Source organism: Mirounga angustirostris, unplaced genomic scaffold (genome assembly GCF_029215605.1).
Source record: "Mirounga angustirostris isolate CCGP_5_RB_7025 unplaced genomic scaffold, mMirAng1.0.hap1 SCAF_5, whole genome shotgun sequence".
Classification (NCBI taxonomy): domain Eukaryota; kingdom Metazoa; phylum Chordata; class Mammalia; order Carnivora; family Phocidae; genus Mirounga; species Mirounga angustirostris.
The window spans coordinates 74,016,848-74,042,896 of record NW_026991713.1 but is presented as its reverse complement, the minus strand read 5'-3'; the positions used below and the strand labels follow the sequence as shown (position 1 = coordinate 74,042,896).

General features: G+C 36.7%; 1 protein-coding gene across 1 annotated transcript in view; it reads right to left on the bottom strand.

Annotated features, from left to right (window-relative positions):
* SYT10 (synaptotagmin 10) overlaps positions 1–26,049 on the bottom strand; it is a 65,261-nt gene that overhangs the window by 30,568 nt on the left and 8,644 nt on the right. The window contains exons 2-3 of the mRNA XM_045868555.2: positions 15,216–15,573; positions 744–1,311 (exon numbers count right to left, since the gene is read on the bottom strand). Of these exons, the coding sequence (XP_045724511.1) occupies positions 744–1,311; positions 15,216–15,573 (926 nt within the window). The remainder of the gene's footprint in view (positions 1–743; positions 1,312–15,215; positions 15,574–26,049) is intronic.

The following is a 26,049-nucleotide window of genomic DNA, read 5'->3' as shown; positions in this document are numbered from 1 at the left end:
TAAGAGAATGGTTAGGTAAATAGATCGTATATTTAAACATCATGCACTAAAACAAATGTAGCATGAAAGAAAATCAGTGTGGAAATTTTTAAACATAGTTTGATCTCAATAATTTTAAAAGATGTATAGAAAAAATTTAGAAAGCAATATGCCATAATATTACATATAATTGGTAGCATTATAGAATATTTTAATTGGTACTGTTTTTTACTGTTTTCCAAATTTTCATTATTAAAGTTACTATTTTATATTCAGAGAAAGCATTTTGTAATGGAAAAGAAAAATTCTAATATAAACAATCACTTATGATCATTCAACATTTCAAATTCTGTAATCATGTCTATTTCATGAAAGCCTCTGTAGGAATGGGCTGTTTTAAACTCACCCAAGGGCTTTTCAAAATAGCATCAAAGTACATTTTAGGTTTGATCTGAGGAACAAAATCTTCTTAAATAATGAAAGTCAATATTAACTACAAAGAGACAGGTTAAATAAACATTTTATGAGAGAAACAACCACTATTTTTGGTAACTTAAAGAGCTATTTTTTAATTTACATAATTACTGATATTGTGTTAGGTGGCTGAATTATTATTATGTATGTAATCAAATCCTACCTTTGCAGGTTCTTAGCATATAAATTCTATAACTTTGTACACTTACTACAATAAGCTGGTGATAATTAGTTTTATATACCACTGCTGGTCAAATAAAAACCAATATATTGGTGGAATTCTTACTTACCGTGGTAGCACAATGAATATCTTTCCACACTGTAGCTTCCCTGGAGAGATCAGAGACTTCAAACAAATTATCAAGAATCACTTCCCCAATCATGTCATGTCTAGAAAATCTGTCAAAATCATATACACTGAAATGTAGTTTTCGGTTGCTTAGTTGATCATATGCTACAGGAAATTGAAAAGTTTCATCAAATAGAGGATTTAAAGTCTTTCTGTGCACACGGGTCTGAAATTTCTTCTTCCTGTCTGGAAGAAGATACATCTTCATATAAGGGTCAGAAGTGCCTGTGAAGTCTTTAGCAGGGAGATCTAAGGCTTTGATAATTTTAACAACTAGAAGTTCATTTTCATAGTCATACTGGAGGGTGAAGTTAAGCTTCCCACAGGTTTTAATATCTTCTTGCCTGTTGCCCTCAGAGTCAACTGATTTCTGTTTGTAGAGCTCTGGTTTTATCCTCCCAATGCTGGTTGTTGTTTCTCCTCTTTGTAAAACGGGTTCTGTGCCCATGCTAAAATCAACACTGGAAACCTGCATTTGCCTCGGTAGGTGTCTCCGGAAGGAATTGTGGCTGTACAACACACACACAAAATAATTTAGGAAGATCATTTGACGACAACATTATATGGTGGCATATAAACTTTCCCCCATCCCCAGGATAATGAAAACATTGCATTTGTATCAATAGACAGACAGACAGACAGACACACACACACACACACACACACAAAGAGCTACTTTTGAAAAATGGGAGAAATGCAATATTCAAAGGAAAAGGCTTCTAAAATGATAGAAGCACCGGAAACACTCAAATGTACATTTTTTTTTTTTTTAAAGATTTTATTTATTTATTTGACAGAGAGAGACACAGCGAGAGAGGGAATACAAGCAGGGGGAGTGGAAGAGGGAGAAGCAGGCTTCCCACTGAGCAGGGAGCCCGATGCGGGGCTCGATCCCAGGACCCTGGGATCATGACCTGAGCCGAAGGCAGACGCTTAACGACTGAGCCACCCAGGCGCCCCTCAAATGTACATTTTTTATGAGCTTTTGGAATTTTGTACCATCAATCACAAGCATATAATTACATAAATTACATACTGTTGTAAAAAAACATGATTACCAACAAAGTTTAGTATTCCACAAAATACCGTGAATCATCAATCATCTGGTTATATCTAGCTGTCAGTCTTATGCAGACAAATCATTCAGATGGCTGGTTTCTTTATATCTACATATTTGTGTCTCATGAATCTCCTGTCTTACTGACTACCCCCATTACAATAAAAAACATAAGTCCACCTATTCTTACACTGTGTTAATTATTTCTAATACTTAAGATAATTAAATGAGTATTTACTTGCAAAGAGAATATATTTTGGTGACAGCCAAAATTAGTACATTTTTCTTTTTTCAACATGGAGTGGGCTTCAGAAATCCTGAGGATTAAAAAATGTAGAATTTTAGAATTTGGGGCCAACATAATAGAGTGTTTTAGAATTCAAACTGACTTTCCTATTATCACTGTTGCTACTAATCTAGTCAACATTTCCAGAACACTGGCTGTATCAACTAACTAGTGCTTTGTAAATGTGACTTGCACTAAGATCTGCTTCTCTTCTACCTCCTCTGTGATTTCTGGCAGGAACCATATCAACTTATGTGACTACTCAATGCTCAGTCCCAGGTATTTTGTTCTTTATTCTCCTTGGTCTCTCCATCAGTCTAATCATTTCTCAGACTATAACTGTCATCTTAAATCTGATGGTTCCTTGCATATATCTCAGATATATAAACTTCTAGTTCCATATTTCTATATCTCTAAGGGAGATTTCTAAATGGTTATCTTAATTTGGCTCCAAACTCAAGCAAATTCATTATTTTCTGCTTTTTACTCCCAAACTGGTGCTCCCTTCCACAATCTTAGAAAATAGCTCTAACATTATCAGCCACATATGCTTGGGAGCCTGCATTATGCTTTGGATCACCTTTCCTTTATTCATGAGATTTACTCAATTTTCTAAATCTTGTTGATGTTTGCTTTGAAACATCCCATATACTTGTCCATTCTGTTTCATTTCCATTGCTACTCAGTCCAGATCCTCATCACCTTATATTTGGCTTTCTATACTAGCCTTTGGCTGATTTTCCTTCTTTCAGCACTCTCTTATACTTAATATCTATGTAGCACTTACTTCAAAATCCTCTACTCACTTCTGTTGTTTATTACATCAGGTCTACATTATTTTTTACAGCAAGCGCTAAGTAATACTGAGGCTATTGCTTAACTAATACTTGATTCATTGATGCACACATAAGGACTGATTTAAGAGGGATAAAAAAGTAGTGATAATCAGAAGTAAGATACCTAGCCAAGATACCATTTGAGAAATAGCTCAAAGAGCTGAGGATATTGAGCCTAGAAAGGACAGGAATCTGACTTCTAATATCCGAAGGACTGTCATGGCAGAATTAATAAGAATCAGTGGAAGTTACAGGTAAAGATAGACTTCAGCTTGATATAAGGGAACATTTAAAAATATCTAGAGCTGTACAAAATGGTGAAGTAATGAACTTCCACAAACACAATGTATAGAAACAAAGGTCAGATGTTGAAGGAAAAGGTTTCTGCCTCAGGTGAGATGCTAGACTTCTAAGTGTTTTCTAACCCTTAATTTCTATGATTATCATTCTGTGACTCTTTAATAATTTTATTCAAGATATCATTATTATGATATCATAATAAGATAGAATTTTATTATGCAAATTGTAAATTATGTAAAATCAGAATTATAATCTGAGGTGTTCCAAATTCATTCTCTTACAATGAATTAGCTTATTTTCTATTAATGGGACTGAAATACTAAACAACTATCTTTTTTGTGTGTTTGGCATTTTCCATATTTCCTTTTTGTGTTGTTGTTTGAAATATTTATTTATATTCTAGTTAGTTAACATACAGGGCAATATTGGTTTCAGGAGAAGAATTTAGTTATTCATCACTTACATATAACCCCTAGTGCTCATCACAAGTGCCCACCTTAATGCCCATCACCCATTTAGCCCATCTGCCCACCCACCTCCCCTCCAGCAACCCTCAGTTTGTTCTCTATCATTAAGAGTCCATTTTATGGTTTGCCTCCCTCTCTTTCTTTTTTCTTCCTTCCCCTATGTTCATCTGTTTTGTTTCTTAAATTCCACATATGAGTGAAATCATATGGTATTTGTCTTTCTCTGACTGACTTATTTCTCTTAGCATAATACACTCTAGCTCTGTCCACGTCATTGCAAATGGCAAGATTTCATTCTTTTTCTTGGCTGAGTAACATTCCAGTGTGTGTGTATACCACATCTTCTTTACCCATTTATCAATTGATGGTCATTTGGGCTCTTTCCATAATTTGGCTATTGTTGATAATGCTGCTATAAACTTTGGGGTGCATGTGCCCCTTTGAATCAATATTTTTGTATCCTTTGGATAAATACTTAGTAGTGTAATTGCTGGGTCATAGGATAGTTCTATTTTCAACTTTTTGAGGAACCTCCATACTGTTTTCAGAGTGGCTGCACCAGCTTGCATTCCCACCAACAGTGTAAGAGGGCTCCCCTTTCTCCATATCCTCACCAACATTGTCGTTTCCTGAGTTGTTCACTTTAGCCATTCTGACAGGTGTGAGGTGGTATCTCATTGTGGTTTTGATTTGTATGTCCCTGATGATGAGTGATGTTGAGCATCTTTTTATGTGTCTGTTAGCCATCTGTATGTCTTCTTTGGAAAAATGACTATTCATATCTTTTGCCCATTTCTTAACTGGATTATTTGTTTTTTTGGGGTGTGGAGTTTGAGAAGTTCTTTATAGATTTCGGATACTAACCCTTTATTAGATATGTCATTTGCAAATATCTTCTCCCACTCTGAAGGTTGCCTTTTAATTTTGTTGATTTTTTCCTTTGCTGTGCAGAATCTTTATCTTGGTGAAGTCCCAATAGTTCATTTTTGCCTTTGTTTCCCTTGCCTCCAGAGATGTATCTAGCAAGAATTTGCTATGGCTGATGTCAAAGAGGTTGCTGCCTGTGTTTTAATCTAGGATTTTGATGATTTCTTTTCACATTTAGGTCTTTCGTCCATTTTGAATTTATTTTTGTGTGGGGTGTAAGGAAGTGGTCCAGTTTCATTCTTCTGCATGTTACCGTCCAGTTTTCCCAAAGCCATTTGTTGAAGAGACTGTCTTTTTTTCAATCAGATATTCTTTTCTGCTCTGTCAAAGATTAGTTGACCAGACGGTTGAGGGTCCATTTCTGGGTTTCTTTTCTGTTCTACTGATCTATGTGTCTGTTTTTGTGCCAGTACCACACTGTCTTGATGATTACAGCTTTGTAATAGAGCTTGAAGTCTGGAATTTGATGCCTCCCGCTTTGCTTTTCTTTTTCCAGATTGTTTTGGCTATTCAGGGTCTTTTGTGGTTCAATATGAATTTTAGGATTGTTTATTCTAGTTCTGTGGAGAATGCTGGTGGTATTTTGTTAGGGATTGCATTAAATGTGTAGATCACTTAGGGTAGTATAGACATTTCAACAATATTTGTTAAATATGAGCATGGAGTATTTTTCCATTTCTTTGTGTCCTCTTCAATTTCTTTCATAAGTGTTCTAGTTTTCAGAGTACAGATCCCTTTACCTCTTTGGTTAGGCTTATTTCTAGGGTCTTAACGGTTTTTGGTGCAATTGTAAATGGGATCGATTCCTTGATTTCTCTTTCTGCTGCTTCATTATTGGTGTATAGAAATGCAACAGATTTTTGTACATTGATTTTGTATCATGTGACTTTTCTGAATTCGTGTATCAGGCCTAGCAATTTTTGGGGGGAGGCTTTTGGTTTTCTATGTAAAGTATCATGTTGTCTGTGAATAGTCAAAGTTTGACTTCTTCCCTGCTGATTTGGATACCTTTTCTTTTTGTTGTCTGATTGTTGAGGCTAGGAAACTAAACAACTATTTAAATACCATAGAAATGGTACAGCTAATCCCATTCTAATTCTTTTTTTTTTTTTTTAAGATTTTATTTATTTATTTGACAGAGAGAGAACACAGCTAGAGAGGGAACACAAGCAGGAGGAGTGTGAGAGGGAGAAGCAGGCTTCCCGCCGAGCAGGGAGCCCGATGCGGGGCTCAATCCCAGGAGCCTGGGATCATGACCCGGGCTGAAGGCAGATGCCCAACAACTGAGCCACCCAGGCACCCCCCCATTCTAATTCTTGATATTCTTTAGCACTAATCTGATAATGGAATACCATTTATTTCTTTAAGCCTGTATATCTATCCTTGATACACAGGATTAGGGGCTTAAATTAGGGACAGGCAACCATTAGAGAGTATTTAGGAAAGTAAGAAGAATTTTAAAAGGAATACAAGTTCAGACCAACAATAGTACAAATCTCACTCCCTTCACTTGTCAGTTGCATGACTCTGGGCAGGGCCTCTTAGGGCTTCAGTCTGAAAAATGGGTGTAATGGTATTACCCACGCCATAATGTGTGGTGCAAATTATGTGAAATGATGCATGAAAAATAATGATATAAATTAAAAAAAATAATAAAGGAATATAAGTAGTATATGTTCTGTATTATGAAAGGAGTCTAGTATAACTTAGTTCTATATTCAGTGTATCTAAGAGATTAGGATATTTTGTTAAATAATTCAATATTTCTGCCCAAATCACTTTTACTTATATAATGATTTAAAAAAAAATTTGTAAACAAAATACCCCCAAAGGTAAATTCTTTATTTAAAAAAAAAATTTTTTTTAAAGATTTTATTTATTTGACAGAGAGCGCGAGAGAGCACAAGCAGGGGGAACAGTAGAGCAAGAGGGAGAAGCAGGCTCCCCGCCAAACAGGGAGCCCGATGCGGGGCTCGATCCCAGGACCCTGAGATCATGACCTGAGCCAAAGGCAGACGCTTAACCATCTGAGCCACCCAGGCACCCCTAATTCTTTATTTTTTATAGATTGATTCCATTCACACTCACTTATACTTTTCAGTATCATAAAATTTTAATCTTCTATCCTCTCCCTAAAAATCAGTAATTTCTTTCTTATGTCTCTGAATATAATTGTACAGCTGTAAAGCCCCTCCAGCAGGAATCAAAGAGTAGTAATGCCCTATAATTAAGGCAAATAGTGTATATTCTAAGTCATAGTTTAGCTAGTCAGTTAAGAGAAGCTTTAATTATTACAATGCTAAACTATTGCCATGACAAAACAGATCTTTTTTTCTTGCTCTCTCCCCAGCCCACCGGCCCCTTTTCTTTTTCTCTTTTGGAATGACATGATAAGTGGCTAGTCTCACACAAATATACAACCAATCAAAGTATAGGCCACTTGACTGTTCCTGATCTCATTCTTAGCCTTCAAACCTAGAACGGCACCACCCAAGTACTTCTCCAGGTAGGGAAGGAAAAACTTCCCCTACCTTACCTGGAACATCTGACAGTAGCTGGAGTCAAAATTACTTGATGCCATAGGAGTAATATGCATTAACATGGTGATTTTCAAATACTTATTACCAACAGATCCTTTCCTTCAAAAAAAATCAGAAGCCAGAAGTTGAGTATGTAAAGACAGAGTTGCTCCGGTTATTGTGTGGGTGGAGTCTTGGACTCTCACTGGAAACCAAGCCAGCTTTTCCCTACTACCCAGAAGAAGGTGCTTGAAGATCGTAACACTGAGAGGAGATGGGAAAAGTGCTGGCCTGGAATCAGACAGTGTGCTCCCAGCTTCCCTTGGGCAAGTCACTTAACTTGTTTGAGCTTTACTCTCCTTATCTATAAAATAGTCCTTTCACAGTGTGAAGACCGAATGAGATATTAGATAAGACGACTTTGAAAACTATAACTTCTTGTACTCGATAACAGTTATTGTCATTAGAATTCAGCTGAAGTGCAAATACCATAATGAATTCTCTGGTTCTGATGATCGCAAGCCTAGGGTTGCTGTTTGGGGCTGCAGAGGTGGAACAAAGTCATTCCTGTGTGAGCACGTCCTGGGCCACAGCCCTGGATAACAGGGCTCTCTAATTCACTCACTTCTTAGCACCTAGCAGTTCTCTTTCCCTTAAATGGGAAACTTTTATCCTCCTATTCTCAGCTGCAGTGTCTTTTTTTTTTTTAAGATTTTATTTATTTATTTATTTGACAGAGAGATTGAGAGAGAGAGAGTGCACAAGTAGGCAGAGAGGCCGGCAGAGGGAGAAGGAGAAGCAGGCTCCCAGCTGAGCAGGGAGCCTGATGCAGGGCTCCATCCCAGGACCCTGGGATCATGACCTGAGCCAAAGGCAGATAGATGCTTAACTGACTGAGCCACCCAGGCACCCTTAACTGCAGTGTCTTTATCATCTGTTAAGTTTACCTTAGATATTGCTTGAGAATTCAGAGAGGAAAAACAGAAATATATTTAGCAGCATTTTATTGATTTATTCAATATGTTCGTAAGGAACTCATCTCTCCTTGTTTTTGTTAGTACTGAACTTTTTATCAGAAACTATGAGCATATATTAAAAGCTATAGCCCCATTTCACAGTTAAGAAGGCTTGAATAGTTAAGACTAAATCAAGTGTGTGGTAAACTAAGTTTTCATCTTTGTTTCCTGTTTTCCTCTATTCATTTTGAAACAAGAACAGGAGTGATTCACTCAATACACTAAAATCTCAGCAAAAAAACCCACCCACAAACCAACAAACATACGTAATGCCACGCCTAACCAAGGCAAGGCACTACATACATGAAGGCAGACTAAGTTGTATGTCACAATGAAGTTTTAAAAATAAATATTGGACATCAGCAAAATCCTCTATAGCCTTAATCTCTTCTTTGAATGTTCTTCTCACCTTATTGCTCAGTAGAAACATGGCTTTTCTTTAGGACATTGTTTCCTCTGTGTCCCTCTCATGCGGCGGCTGATATGTTCCCCACAGTCCTTGTTCCACTAGCCTGGAGGTGGGGCAGTCCTGCATTCCTCTTGTTCCCCATTGTCACTTTGACACCATTCTCCCTCCATCCACCTCTACCAGCCCTGAAGCTCAAGTCAGCAAGTCACATCCCCATTATTACTTATTGTTAACCGTCTATTGATTAATAAATCACTCCCTTTAAAGTCTTCATTATTTTCATTTCATGGTTCACTAACACTCTCTTTGACAATGTTTTTGTTCTAATTTCTAGCAATGCACGTTTTTTTCTACCTTGTGGCCTCTAGGTTCTTTGAACTCCCCTCCTGCAATGATGCCCTTTACTTACTGAAATTACTACCATGTACATAGATTTTGTCATCATTAGCTACAAACTCTCCACAACCCCAATGTCATGCATACCTCTCTCTGATCAACACCTCTTATCTTTCTAGCTCAGACCCTCTTATACCCCTCAGACAACCTTTCCAAATGATGAGAACCTCTAATCTGTGACTGTACCACCATTTCATAATCCCTATGTCCCTGATATCATTTCCCTCTTATTATCCAGTTTTAATTCCATGGCTAATCATTAGAGTCACTCTCAGGGACACATCCCGAATTCCCTATTGCTCTCTACCTTCTTAGTTGCAGGACAACAACAACAAAAATAACTGCAGCTCTGGTTGAATTCAAGCCTCCATCATCTCTACACCTGCCCACGTGCAAGTGAATGCAATTGGAGAAAAACATAAAATAACTCTCATTGCTCCACTTTAAATTCATGACATTTCTCATGTAAACCCAAATGTAACACAGCAATTCCTTCTCCCTCTCAATCTCCTAGATTTGCAAGAAGACCATTTCACACCTTCTCACCTTTCTACAAACCTCTATCACCCTTCTTCCTCATGCTAAGGCTCAATTGATGACCTAGTTTTCCACTTCACTCAGAAAAATTGAAGCAAAGAGCAGAACCTTCCACAGACACCATCTCATCAACCCTCTCAGCAGATCTGTAACCCATATATTTTGCCTTAAAGATAATCCCATTTTCTCTCATGTCACCTTCAAGAATATTCCCTCTGATTCTTGCATTATTAATCCTCCCTCTCCGTTGGATCAATACTGTCAGCATAAAAGCACTGTTGTTTCTCCTGTCTTAAAGAAAACCTCATACCACTCCCTCTCTCTGTACTACTCTGTTTCTCTGACACATTTGTAGCAAAACTCCTTGAAAGAGTTGAGATAGTCCATTCACTATCCAATTTGTTTCTTTCTATTCTATTTAAACATACTCTAATTAGCTTTACACATGCTCAACTCCACCATAACCACTCCTGAAAATGTGAACAATGACTTCCCCACATTGCTAAACTCACAGGGCAATTCACAGTCTTTATCCCAGCCAGCCTTACTGGAGCCAATTAACATTTAATCTCTCCCGGTTGTTTACATACACTCTTCACTTGGCTCCCAAACCCTCCTGGCTTTTCTCCTACTTTACTAGTCTCTACTTTCTAAGCCTACTATGCTGTTCCTGATGTCTGCAAACAGTGTTTTGAAATTACTTGTTCTCACATCAGTCTTCCCTTCCTCAACACTTTTGCTAGATGGTGGTCTTTATAATGGCAGAGACTATGTATTATTCATCTTTTCATGAATTTCATACTAACATATACTGGGATTCAGGAAATGTTTGTTGGAGTTTGTATTAAAATAATTTACCCTAGGGGCACCTGGGTGGCACTGTCCGTTAAGTGTTGGACTTTAGGATTTGGTTCAGGGCATGAGCTTAGGGTCCTGAAATCAAGCCCCTTGTCAGGGCTCAGCACTGAGTGTGGAGCCTGCTTGAGATTCTCTCTCCCTCTCCCTCTGCCCCTCCCACTCATGCTCTCTCTGTCTCTCTCTCTCAAATAAATAAATACATCTTTTTAAAAAATCATTTACCAGGCACCTGGGTGGCTCAGTCAGTTAAGCGTTTGCCTTTGGCTTAGGTCATGATCCCAGGGCCCTGGGATTAAGTCCCCTGTGGGGCTCCTTGCTCAGCAGGGAGTCTGCTTTTCCCTCTCCCCCTGCCCTTCCCCTGTGGTTGTGCTCTCTCTCTGGAGCGCTCTCTCTTTCAAATAAATAAAATCTTTTAAAAAAATCATTTACCCTAATACTCCTGTGACTAATGAAATCAAATACCGTCAATCAATTTATAGTGATTGTAAAGAGGAGATCAATTTATAATTAGTGTTTGTAAAGAGGAGATGATATTTATCAGTGCCAGAAAACAAACTCTCCAAGTCTGATTTTATTTTATAAGGTTTTGTCTCTGACCTTGGTACAAACAGCCATCCCATTTCAGAAAAGAGTTGTTGTATTTATTGAATACATGTTTCCTGAAAAAGCTTATTTAACCATCTCAAGCATCTGTACAGCATTTTTCATGAAATTTAATTCAAAGAGATAGATTTCAGGTCCTCACAGTTTTGGGTAAGTGTTGCTTCTTGCTATCCTAGCTAGGTATATATCTTTTAAACTTTCCTTTTGTGTAACATCTTGCTTTCCATTCCTTACAGTGCCCTGGATGAATAATTGCAATTTTTGCTATCTTTTCAGAGGAATTTAATTAAAAAAAAATCTCTTAAACTATACAATCCAATTTTATGTATTTTTACATAATGCTTTCATTTCTCTTATGTGATGATTTTAAAAATTACTTTTCTAAGCAACCATAGCTTATTGTAAATCCATGAGCACATGTAAGTCAGTGATTTCTTCCCATGAACATTTTCTTGCTTTTGTTCATAAGTTCAATTGGCTCTGCCATTAGGTTTCCTAATTATTTTTCAGTAGGTACTTAGAATCCTCTCTAACAGTGGCTAACCTACATAATTCCTCATCCTCAACAAATTATTTTGCCACTTATTATTCACCTTTTCTGGGCACCCTTAATGAATGCACAGAAAATTGGTCCTCATACTCATCCTGGGAGTATACCATCATTAACCTCTTTCTAATATGGGCAGTTTATCTCACCACCTGATGCTGTTATTTAAAGGAGCAAAGTGAAGTGGAGAGATGACCAATCAATCAAAAGTGTCACTTGATGCATATTATGTACCTACACAGTAACAGAAATTAGGAATGCATAAAAGTAGGCTACACAGTCTTGTTCTCTGAGAACTTAGCATTGAGTTTGGCAAGTAGCTACAGCTCAATATTAGGACAATAAATAATTGCTAGATTGTAACTGTGGCTTTAAATAATAAAGGATAATAAGCTTATAATTGGGCAGAGAAAATAGACTCTCAGATACATTTTCTTAAACAGCTTATAGTAGATAAAAAAGAGGTCACCATTCTAGATGTGGGAAGCAATATAAGCAATTGCACAAAGATAGAGGTAAGGTCTACAGGAGGATAGTAAAAAGACCAAGCATTCCTCTCGTGGCAATCATAAAATACCTACTTGGATAGATAGATGGGGTCATCAAATTCATTTTTTTTTTAAACCAACAAATATAGCCTGAGTTCCTACAGTACTTTGTCTAGGTGTCAAGAGCAATACGAAGAGCAATCTTGGGCAGATTTTCTGCCTAAGAAAGCAGCACAGAGCTATATGTGTGGGGGAATATGGAATTAAAATGCTTGAATGGCAGCTTGGTATCATCAGATTGTAATAGTTCAAATGGCATGCTTTGCAAAGGTTTAGGCTATACTTGTAATGATTTGAAGTGTCACAGTGCTTTTTATAAGGGATCTTAGATTCTTCCCTTATAACTTCTCCCAGGCTTTTGTCTTTTGGTTGTTGTTTGCTCTTTCCTGATTTTTATCATGCCTTAACTATTATATTAGTTTCCAAATAGATGTCTTTTTCTTTAGTCTGTCCTATAAGCTATTGCCAAATTAATTTTTCTAAAACCTAGCTCTTTATCAAGGGCTTTAACAAGGGACTCTTCTGTGGCAAATATTTTTTGATAGGACAGAACTTGAACATCCTGGCCATGATTTCAAGGCCTCTTATACTTTGATTCCAGCCAACTTTCTCTTCTTCCTTTACTCCTCCACTAAACTCTGTTTTCTGATCAAGGTATTTTACCTGCTGTTTTCATGGCAACATTTCCTATTCTATGTCTTTTTGCATAAAATGTTTCCATCTGGGATGCACACCTTCTCCCAATTGCCATTCATGTGAATTCTTGGTTTCCTTTAGCCTCCGCTTAATCTCTCTTCTCTCAGCCTCATGCTGGAAATAACTTTTCTGTTCTCAGAATTCCACATTCTCCACCACAGTTTGCACTTGTAATTCCTTATACTGAAGTTGGTCTTATATGTCTTATCTTTGCATTATGTTATAAATTTTTTTCCAGCTCCCTTGGATTTGCAGAGTGGACGGAGTGTACATAATACCTGATGATACCCATTAGTAAATATCTACTTGAATAAGACTACTGGATGAATGAACAATCAATCAAGATACAGGCTAGAAGAATGTTAGTAATGAAGAACTAACTACATGGATGCCTCCCGGCTGTTTGGCCTCTGGCAGGCTGATGGGGCCAAATGGCCAGGCACTTGTAAAGGAAGACGAGAACTTGGAAAATGTGCCAGTTTCCACTAATGCTGTTAAGTTCGGACCAATCAAAATGTTAATTATAGAGACAAATAAAGCTTGAAAGGGTAAGATGTTTGTCATCTACTGTCTGAGCCAAGTCAAAGGGAGTCCCAACAGCAGACTGGAGCTGACATAGCCTAATAAGGTGATGAAATCAAGCATTAAAGTTAAGTTAATTATGTGTGTGTATGAATGTGTGCGTGTATATGTGTGGTTTGATTTTGCTAAATTTCAGTGAAGTTATGATTTGAGCAGAATAATCTAATTTATGATAATGTACCTTTGATCTCTGTGTCCAAGTGGGCTGCATAATGAACTCAGCAATTTCCTCCTCCTTCCACAAAGGTAATTTCTGGTATGATGAAATAATTAATGTAGATGAGGGGTTTTGAGAACTAAGTGTAGTCAAGTTTTTTAAAAGGAATTCATCCCAACACCAAAGAGATTAAAATCATGACTCTGGTCATTCATAATAACCACTTATGATTTTAGATTTCTGAGTAAATTGAGCAGGAAGATACCCTTATTTTTCAATCTCCAAACTATCTGTCCTCAGCAGACTTTGTAACCAACATCTTGATTTCAGAAAACTATATCCCCCTTGGCTTTAATGCTTAAAATGTGAAACCATCAATCTGGATAAATTTGAATTCTAACTTTCTCCAGCTGCATGACTTTAGGCAAATTTTTAAATCTCTCTGGGCTTGAGTTAACTCACAAGTAATGGGAACAATTAATAATACTTCATGCAGATTGGCAGAGGATTATCAGGAAGGGTGCTTGGCATAGTGGCTAAATTGTAAGGGCTCAAAAATAATTCTTTCTTTCTTCCTTTCCTAGCCACTCATATAAACAAGGAAATTCAAAGAGGCAGATGAAATGATACCAAAGTTCTAGCAAAGCTCTGAATTTGTATTCCACTTTTTCTCTTAGAAAATATGAGATATGTATAATTCAATCTTTATGTTTTTTTAAGATTGAGAGAAAAAGTGTCCTTATGTAGGGTGCACTTATCAGTTAAAAGAGCTGAATAATTCTGAATGCTAATAAGCTCACTGATGTACACAGCTGCTAATATTTAAAACATGTTTTATAAATTAATTGAACATTTTTACCCTAAAATTTCTGAGTCTCTTTACGGCTTTAATCTTCACAAAAATCTATTTTTCTTTTATAGTTAATGCAATCGGAAATACATTATAGCAAATTATTTTCATTCAAGCAATCTTTTGCTGATTTTTCCAAGCGGAGTTAAAATGTATCTCCACAAAGAGGCCTCCCTTTTCCCTCTTTTTGTGTACAATCTTTAGTATGCTCACGATATTCACCAAAACTCTTTGGCGGAGCTTATCACACTCTGCCCAGTGTAAGAGTTTGTCTATGTGGGTTCAAATAACAGTTTCCAGTGGTTCCATGTTGACGGTGTAGTTGCTAAACAACTGCAGACTAAACTTTAGTCTCTGTTACTCAATTTTGATTGTGAAGTTCTAGATGATTTCATGACAGACATTGCAAATGGCTGTTTTCTCAATATTTATTGGTTGACTTAAACTAAATTGAAAGACTGCAAGTAGCAACTATCAAGCCATGACATTTCAAGGTAAAGAGTTAATAAATAATAGTCTGTAGTTACATGATTTTACTGAGACCTCAAAATCTACTAAACTCCTTTCTTGGTACTGCTCCCTGTTTGGATCCTTTGTCCTCAGTTTCTCTCATCCTTGCTTACTCTACCCTTTTCCTTTTTATTCAATTATCTGTTTCCCATGTCCGTCTCATTTCTCCTGTTTGTCTTTTCTTTTCTCCTTTCCCACCTCAGTTTTTTTCTCTTACAAAATCACACACACACACATGCACACAAACACACACACGGACACACGCATGCGTGCACGCACGTACCCAGTTTTATGTATTTGATCTTTCCTTACCGGGATGAAGATGTAGGCTCAGTAGTTTGTCTTTGCACACGTGCATGTTTAATTAAATGCTCTTTTAAAGCAGTTTGGACTTCTGCTGGGATATCAGGGGAAGTGTGGCTGATTTTTATAGCAGGTTCAATAACTTTTAGAGCTTGCTTTTCATTTTCTTTAACTTCTTTTTTCTCTTCAGTCTCAAAAACTTCAGTAGGAGCACTTGAAATGCTCTGTGGAAGGGTACTGATGTTGGAAGTCACTGGTTTGCTTTTCCAGCAAGGCCAGCACAACTTCCAGAAGACAAAAAGTGAAACAACCAACAAGGCCAGGCCACAAAAGCTGACAACCACCGCCAACAAGCTGACCGAAATATCTGGAAAAAAATTACAATGTAAAGAAATATTAATTCATTGGTAGTATAGATAAAAGAGCAGCAATGGTGAGATAATTTACATTATGATTATTATTAATAGCTTTCTGATTGAGAGTTTCAAAATTTACTTTTAAGTTATCTTTGTAGGGAGGAAAGATTAATAATTGCACCTGGAAATTCTCAAAAGAGATATATGAAAATTTCGAATTGTACACAGAAAAAGCATATCACTTCCAAGAACACTACAAAGGGTCCAAGAGTTTGCAAACTGAAGGGTGGCAACTTGCAACCTGCCTTGAAGTTATGAATCTTAAGAAACTCGGGAAATGCACACAACAGGAAAGACTTCTGTTGGCTTCATCTTTTATCTAAAGATGTAAACTTCTCACTCTTGAAGCAGGAAATAATGTTAAATATTTGCATAAACCACTTTCTATAGTCTACATAAGGATAACATGTTACTAACAGAGAATGGGTATACTAGTAGCTGTATTTTTAAACTCCCCAGGTCCTTTCTGATAACCTTGCATGTTCCTACTTTCTAAAGTCCCAAATTAGTGATGCATTACTTAAGTATCTCTAAAATATTCTTACTTCAAAATATTCACAAACTTAATACATGCTCATTATGCAAAATAACTTAAAGAAATATAGTAAAAAAAGTTAGTAAGATTGAGTAAATAAATGAATGGGGGAGAAGAAACAAATCTCCTGTGCAGAAGAATTCCAAACAATTTACGTAGATACTCTGCTCTCAAGGAGGTGGAGCACAGCTCCCCCCTCCTTAAGTGTGGCTGCACATAGTGACTTCCTTTCAAAAAAGGAGAGTATGGAAAAAGGTTAAAACAAACAAACAAACAAATAAATAAAGGGTAACTCTATAGTGGAGAAACCTCACCGGGGTGATCAAAGTGAATATCGACAATAATGAATCATGTTGATAGTATGCACCCCTGATAAGTGATGAATATGGCACTCTACCTCTGTGGTCTTCTTCCCCAAACCCATAACCTGAGTCTAAACATTAGAAATATATGACAGATTCCAGTAGGAGGGCACTCGATAAAATATCTGACCAATACTCTTCAAGACTGCCAAGGTTCTCAGATAAAGAGAGTCTGAGAAACTATCACAGACAAGAGGAGATTACAGAGGCATGACAACTAAATATAATGTGGCATCCTAAACAGAGTCCTGGAATAGAAAAAGGATATTAGATAAAAACTAAGGAAATATAAATAAAGTATGGACTTAAATTAACAATGTATCAATACTGGTTCATTAATTATAACAAATGTCCCATATTAATGTAAAATGTTAATAATAGGAGAAACTGGGTATGGGGTATATGGGACCTCTGGACTATTTCCCCCAATTTTTATGTAAATCTAAAACTGCTCTAAACAGTAAAGTCTGTTTTTAAAAAAGTTAATGATATCCCACTACCCACTTCCATTTTCAGCCTCCTAAGACGACCAATACTAGCAATCTGGTGTAACAGTACTCTTCAAAACCAAATAGAGTTCCTGTAAAGGGAGATTTTTCTAGATGTAAATAACCATGTAGTTTTCTTTTACAACTTTGCTTAGCCTCAGTGTAAAATATGAATCCAATATCTTTTATTTGTTTAAAATAAAAATGTTAGGCATATGTTAGAGGCTGAATTATGTCTGTCCCTTCATCCCTTCCACTTTCTTATATTGAAGTCCTAATGCCCTAGAGCCTCAGACTGTGACTGTATTTGGAGACAGGGCCTTTAAATTAGTAATTAAGGCAAAATGAGGTCATCTGAGTAGGCACTATTCCAGTGACTGGTGTCCTTATAAGAAGAGGAGATTAGGACAAAGATACTCAGAAAGACCATGTGAAGACACAGGGAGAAGGCCACCTACAAGCCAAAGGGGAGAGGCCTCAGAAAAAAAAACTAACCCTCCTGACACCTTCATCTCAGACTTCTGGTTTCCACAACTGTGAAGAAATAAGTTTCTGTTGTTTAAGCCACCAGTCTGTGGCACTTTGTTATGAAAGGCCTAGCAATCTAATAAAGAACAAATCTAATTTCCTTTAACCACTACGGTAATCCAGGATTTCCCACCCCTCCTTAGAAGCAACCTTTGATCCCAGTTTGGTGTGTATCTGGCCAGCCCAAGCACTAATAAACAAAGATAATTCTTTAAAAACCCACAAAAACACAGAATTGTTTAATATACTTTTTAAAAAACATAAATAGCTTATTGCATACTTCTTCAATTTGCTTTTTTTTTTATTCAATGATCCTTGAGGTCTAACTTCATCTCACATAGTATTCCATAATACTTCCTCAGGACAGATACGTAGATTATGCCCAGTGTTGTGCTGTTACAACATAGCTACAATGAGTGTCCTTGCACCCTTCTTGTGCATATTTGTGAGTGTTTCTCTAAGGTAAATATCTAAAAATAGAATTGCAAAGTCATGGATTATGCACATATTTAATGTTACTAGGTATTTCCAAAAGAACCTCAAAGTGACTATAACAAAAACATGATATGAGTTTACCAGTTCCTACAGTCTCAGAGAAATGCTGATGTACTTTACTTTTCACTGATACGACTGGGAAATGATACCTTGCTTTAATTTACATTTTCCTGATTAGTAAGATAAAATGGTTCTGTTTAAACTCCTAATTTGTAGCTAATGGAAACCTATTCAGAAATTGAAATAATTCCAAGTTTTTAATGCTACTTAATTATAAGAATAAAAATTAATTTGACATGCTGTTATACATAGATATTAAAATTTTATCTCATTTTCCAGTTACTTATTAAAGCATCCATTGAATATGTTTCCCATTTATACTCCATTGATGAGGAATGTGATACTTTATATTTTGTAGTTTATTTTTACTTTTTAATTGTTCATTAGCCCCATAACTTGAAAAAAAGAAAAAAATACATAAAATGTGCTTCCTGATTATTAACTTTGGTTTTAAATGGAGGAATAAATACTACAATTATGGATTCATAATCTTTATGTATATTTGGCTCCATTTACATTATATTTTATGGATATTTTAACTCAGTTAATTTCTTTAATCTGCTAATTTCTACCCAGCTGGAGCCAAAAGCCAAGAAATAAGGAAACTGCAGGACAATGTGGGGTAGGGGCAAGAATGGAAGTAGTTTTCAGCCCACAACTGAAAATGTCTCCCTTCTTACTTATGGACATTAGAGAACTTATACTCTATGCACAAAAATTTGATGACATTTGTTTACGCCACTGTTCCTAAGTGATGGGCTTTGGCATTCACAAGGTTGTTCTCATCTTAGGAGAAAGTCCTGTGGAAATCTCTGACCTTAATTCCATTTTCCCTACTGCTGACAATTTTCTTTCTAAAATCAGTATCTGGTTCTACCATTTAGGGGACCATAAAATATTTCATCCATACTAAGTTACTCATGAAAGTGAAAAGTTGTGCTATCAGTAATGAGGGTAGCTGGAAGAAATCAAGTCCTGTCCTGGCAACTGAGATATATGGTCGCCTTACCTCTCTTTGCCTAACATCCTTCCGGGTCACCTCTTAACCATCTGAGACAAATCCAAACTTTGTAAGGCATTCCCCAGCATCTTTGTGATTTGACCGCTCAGTATTGATCAGCTTTATTCTTCTGCCACTTTCCCACCTAAACTCCTTCCCCCGACCACACATTACTGTCTTATGATTTTGTTTAGCCCGTTTGACGTAGCTCCAGTGCATTTTCTTCTCTCTGGCTGCCGGGCAAATTTGTATTCAACAATCAGATCCAATAGTATCTCTTTCTTGACACTCTCTGCCTCTTCTATTCCTAAGGGCTTTGAGAGCACCTCCACCGCTGTAACACTACTATTATAATAACTGACTGGCTTCTAATCCTTTACCTCAAACTCTGAGACATGACGATGTGTTTCAAAAATTATTTTCTTTTGGATGTTAGAAAGGCAACATGACGCACAGTATCTGGGGCAACATCCAGTAATCAAACACACCCATACGTCTATAATGAAATGTATGAATTAGTCACACTGAGTGGGATCACTGAAGATTTTAAATAGCTTAATGCCAATTCAGGTAAGATGTTGATGCCAAAGTGCTACAATTTACAAAATACTTTGCAGTTTTCAGGGTTTTGAGGTTTCATAATTGTGGATAAGAGATTGTGGATCTGTACTTATTTTGTTTTTCCAAATGTTCCCATCCTACAAATACTCTCATTCCTCGATCCTTCAGAGCAGAAATCAAATGTATTCACCTATTTTAGTGTCTGGTATTTATTACATGGTCAAAAAAATGTTTATGGAGCTATTGCATACATATTTTGGGAGTTATCTGACAAGGAACTCAAATGTCTGTGGACTTCAAGGTGGCTGGATGAAAAAAAATGGAGTAATTTGGAGGAAATATGCAGAAATTCTTGTACTAGGAAGATAGTATAATACAGCTTATAATTTAGCTTATAATAGCTTATTGATCTGGGTTCAAATGTCAACTCCACCCCTGTGACTTTGGGCAAGTTGATTAGGTTTTAAGAGTCTTAGTAAAAAGGGGTATTTATATTTATTTCATAGGATGTCGTGAGGTTTAAATAAATGTATATAAAGTATTTAGCATTGTAATTTGCATAATATGTACAGTGATGGGTTGCTATCAACTATTTACTTTCCTTTAAACAAGAGTACTGAGGGACAAAGAGGCATCGTTATAGATTAGATATGGATTGAACGGTGATTCACAAATTAGTAAGAAGAGGAGAGACTTATCTGACGATATCTGGTACTGAAAGGCGTGAATTTGTTTAAAATGAACACCATCATTTCTAGGTAAATACTAATGTTTCAGGAAGCTAACAAATAACATCCCATTTTTCTACACATATGTGCTCAGAACAACTGAGAGACATACACAGCGTTCAAAGAGGTAGCAATTAAAATACTAGCAGCTCTCCGCTTAAGTCTATCAGAAAGTAGTTGATAATATGCTACCTTAATTTAATTAGACTTGTCCATACAGGGACAGCCTGGCTGGACCACCACCGGTATTCCCCATGAGGACTGGACCCTGTAAAATTTACTACACAGAGGAGTAGGGAATATTTGTTTCCTGAGGATATGAAGCTTACACCTCAAAGAAAGGAGAAATAGGTAACTCATTTCTCAGAGACCGGGGTGGGCCAAGATTCCATTATTCCTATCTTGTAGCTCCTCTGATCCAAAAACATAGAGCAAAGGGGAAAAGGCATTTGTTCTCAACAGCAGAAAGTGAAAAAAGTTGGGATAGTTAGAATTTCATCCTGCAAAATAAAACTAAAGTTATAAAAATAAGCTTATTGTATTTTATATATTTTTACATTGCCTGCTATTGTAATTATAAGTAAATTATAAGTATTAAAAAACAAAACCAACTATTTAATACTTAGGTCTTTATAATTTTTTTCAACAAAATTTGTTTAGCAAAATAAAAAAAATCTGACTATAAAAAGATTAAGGAAGGATCTGGGAGAATTTACAAAGTCATCAAAATATTTTAAATGATTTTTTTTATGATTATGAGTCAACAATTAACCATGGCATGAAAAACGTTATGAGTCTGGACTTAGTTCAAAGAAAAATTAGTAGTCTCAGTCTTGACCATACATCAAGATACACATTTCGGAAGTAACACTCTAGCTAGGGAGAAGATAAGAGTGGAAGTCAGACTAGAAGAGGCAAAAGTAGTTAACAGATTATGATAGTCATCCACAGAGGGATTACAGTGGATCTGAATGAGGTTTGCTGAAATGGGGAAAAGAGCAGATTCAGGAAATCATTGGGAAGTTAAAACTCTAGTTAAGGAGTGTGAAGACTGGACAAGAATGTGAGTTAGTGGGAGACAAAAAGGATGATGAAGTCAGGAAGACCATGACTTCAGCTTTGGTCATATTGATTTTGAAGTACTTGTGGTCAGGCAAGTAGAAATTTGAGGAAGCTACTGGTCATACATGACTGCAACTACAGATAAAATTAAAGGACTTCCTTAATATTCCTTAATATTCCCTAAAACATTCCTTAAATAGTGGAATCTGGATCCAGGAAACAGAAGACAGAAGTTCCATAGAAACCTGAGTACATCAATATTTTGTTTTTTAAGATTTTATTTATTTATTTATTTGACAGAGACACAGCGAGAGAGGGAACACAAGCAGGGGGAGTGTGAGAGGGAGAAGCAGGCTTCCCGCTGAGCAGGGAGCCCGACGCGGGGCCGATCCCAGGACCCCGGGATCAGGACCTGAGCTGAAGGCAGATGCTTAATGACTGAGCCACCCAGTCGCCCCTGAGTACATCAATATTTAAAGAAAAAAGAACTTAAAGGAACAAAGAGCCTGTGTGCATAGAAGACTAAGAAATAGTACAGAGGTATGGGGAAAAAGTCAGGTCAATGTGTTTTCAAAGAGTTTGGAGAAAAATATATATATATTTTTTAAAGATTTTATTTATTTATTTGTGTGAGAGAGAATGAGAGAGAGAGCACATGAAAGGGGGGAGGGTCAGAGGGAGAAGCAGACTCCCTGCCGAGCAGGGAGCCCGATGTGGGACTCGATCCAGGGACTCTGGGATCATGACCTGAGCCGAAGGCAGTCGCTTAACCAACTGAGCCACCCAGGCGCCCGGAGAAAAATATTTTAAGAAGTGATCAACCATATAAAAAAAGTTAAAGTAAGTTCAATTAGAACAAGTAACATTAACAAGTAGGTCTTTGGTGAATTCAATGCAATTAGTGAAGCAGAGGCTGTATTAACTAGTTTAATATGGTTAAATAAATGATAGGAGTGAGGAAGTGGATTCTATGAGAGTAGATAATTCCTTCAGGAAACTGGATGTAGGAAAGGAGAGAGAAAGCAATAACTAGAGTAGCACATGGAGTTGATGTAGGTATTTTATTAGGATGTGTGATACTCAAGCATGTTTTAAAAATTAAGGGAAGGAATCAGTAGACAAGAGTACATAGACAGTTAAGGAGAATGAATAAATAATGTTGAAATCCCAAAAGAGGAGACAATGGATGGATGGGGTCTGAAACAAAGGTGAAAGGACTGCCTCATTTTTTCCTTTACAAGAAAAAGAGGATGCTTCTGGAACCAGGTAAGTTTATAGGTCTTTGGGCAGAAAGTCAAGTGAATTTTTGTTTATAATTAGTATTTTCTCTCCTAAATAGGAGTTAGGGTCAACTGCCAGTTATTTTGTGATATTTGGGGAATAGTTTGGAATATTTAAACACATTTGGGAAGTTTGAAAATAGGAATTATAGAGAACAGGAGAAAATTAAATAGGAAAACACAGGATTTCTGTTCAAAATTGAGGCTTCTTTTGAAATGGGAGGCTAATAGAGTGATACTAGCCTGCTGGTTTTAAAATCTCCTAAATATTCAGTTGCTCCGGTGTAGGGATAGAGAAGAAGATTAATTTATCCATGAATGAGGTCCCTCTTCCCCACAGCGCAGGAAGATCCAATATACTTCAAAGGAGAAAGTGACTGAAATGATGCATCATTAAGTATGGTGCCATATTTATTGACAGAGAATTCAGAGAAGTAGAAAGGTGAATGGACTAGAGTTTCCAAATGAGAAATGGTGAAAGCATAGGAACTTTTGGTTGGGGACTGGGGAGGTAAGGTAGAGAAAAGAAGATCACTGGAGAAAAGGGGTCAACACTGGGAGGCCAGGGTAATGAATATAAGTGGGTTGCCTTCTCTGCAGGGCTTCTGAAGTTACCCATTGCAATGGGCAAACTTGATGAGTAGGATCAATCTCAAATTTTTAATGTCTCTGGATAGTTAAAAAGAATCCATTATATGATATTCATCTTATTATATCTTGGTAAGACTAAGAGTTAATGAAATATACAGATACTAGATTAGGTGCCAAGATAATCAGGTTTAAAATTTCTCAAACTCTGGTTTGATTACATATATATGCATAACCATTACTTTACCACTATCTATCTACTTACCTGTCTGTCTGTTTGACTAGATATCTCTGACTCACTTTTGCTATAGAGATCTTACTCTTTTATTGTGTCTTAATATCTCAAAATAAAGTGAGCCATTTCTAAAAAACTGAGAAAAGACAACTCTCATCAGAAAACAGAGGAAGCCAAAAAATGTGATTCTTCAGAAACTTAGTGAAGCAGAACTTTGCTAAAGTCTATACAACCAGACCATAACATTTGCATTCACTGAGGCCTGTAAAAAGTGTTAGATCTAATTGCCTACTACCTATGCAGATGGAAATGATCACACAGAAAAGCACAGAACAATTGGCATGCTCTCAATTTCCATCATCACTGCCTTGATACCTGTGTATTTCTGTATCATTTTTTTAATTTAAAAACTCTAGTTCTTTAGTTTTCAAAGTGTATGCACATGTGATTTCTTGTAATTAATCAAAAATTATAATTTAGTTCACTGATTTTCCAAGCCTTTTGTTTCTTTGGTTGCTTCCCATTATTGCCAGAACATAGACCATATTTATGGCATCATTCCATAGAGAAAGAAGGAGAATAAAACTCAAATCAGCAACTCTTATTCAAAGAAAGCTGAGGAAAACTGTGTCTAGGATAAAAATTTGGAATTATCTTTGAAGTTAACCTATTTATTCTATTCATATGGTATTATAGTTGACCCTTAAATAAGGAGGGGATTAGGGGCACTACCCCCCAGTTGAAAATCTCCATATAACTTTTGATTCCCTAAAAGTTTACCTTTATTTATTTATTTTTAATTTTTTTAAAAAAATTTATTTATTTATATTAGAGAGAGGGAACACAAGTGGGGAAAGGGGAAGACAGAGAGGGATAAACAGACTCCCTGCTGAGTGTGGAGCCCCCAGGCCCCGAGATCATGATCTGACGCAAAGTCAGAGGCTTAACCAACTGAGCCACCCAGTTGCCCCTGTTTTTTTTTTAAGTAGGCTCCATGACCAGCATGAAGCCCAACATGGGGCCTAAACTCAGGACCCTGAGATCAAGATCTGAGCTGAGATCAAGAGTCAGACGCCTAACTGACTGAGCCACCCAAGTGTCCCCAAAACTTAACTATTAATAGCCTACTGCTGACCAGAAGCCTTGCCAATAACATTAACACTTGATTAACACATATTTTGTATATGTATTATATGCTATATTTTTAGAATAAAGTAATCTAGAGAAAATACAATGTCATTAAATAAATCATAAAAAGGAAAACACATTTAGAGTACTTAACTGTACTATAAAAAATCCACATATAAGTGGATCCGCGCAGTTGAATCCTGTGTTGTTCAAGGATCAGCTCTAATATTATAAAAGGCCATAATTCTGATTTCTATAACAAGGGGCAAAATTAACAGTGACTTACGCAAGGGAGAAGTTTATTTCTCTCTTGTGTAATTAACTGTCCTAGCATAAGCAGGCCAGAGCATACACATCTTCAAGGTGTCTAGAATCCTGGTTTCTTCTATACTTTTGTTTTGCTATTCAAAGGTTTTTGCCTTCTCCTTAAAGTCCAAGGTGACAAGTTACCATGTCCACATTCTAGGCAGTTGGGTGGCAGAATAATAAGGGAAAGGGAAGGTGAGAGTATGTCCTTTCATTTTAAGGGCACAGTCTGGAAGTAGTACACATCACTGTTGCTAGCATGCTAGTGGTCAGATTGATTGATTTTTGAAGATTTTACTTATTTGTGAGAGAGAGAGAGAGAGAGAGCAAGCATGGGGAGCGGCAGGCAGAGGGAGAAGCAGGCTCCCTGCTGAGCAAGGAGCCCGACACAGGGCTCGATCCCAGGATCCTGGGATCATGACCTGAATCAAAGGCAGACGCTTAACCAACTGAGCCACCCAGGCACCCCTTGATGGTTACATTTAGTCACATGGCTGCACCAAACCAAAAAGAAGGCTGAGAAAAGTTGTCATTTTTAAATTAAAAAAAATTTTAAATTTATTTTAATGCTGCCACATATGTCACTAAAAATCAAGGATTCTGATACTGTGAAATGAAAGGGGGGAAATTAATACTAGGAAACAACTAGCAGTCTCTTCTTCATCTATCAATCCAATACATAATCAATCAACATATCATCCTTGCAACAATACTTCTTTAATTTCCACTTAACTGTATTGACTTTTGCCTTTTTCTTGAATTTCAGTAAATGATAAACAACTTTATGTTAATAATATACTTGATTGTAAAATGCGTATTTTAAAACATTTTCATTTTCTGAAATCAGAATATATTTTAGTATCAATGGCTTGTTACAATCACTAATAGCCAGGAAGTAAGTGTGTCATAATTTATTCTGAGTATGTGCTAAAGCAAAAGCATCAACATCGACAGTCATAGAAAGTTTTCAAGTCTAAGTGGCTTGAAAGAAAACAGTGGAGAAAATAGTGAAGCTCAGCCCTAAACCTTACAAGCCAAACTTTTATTGGGGATAGGTGGAGAAGGCAGTGA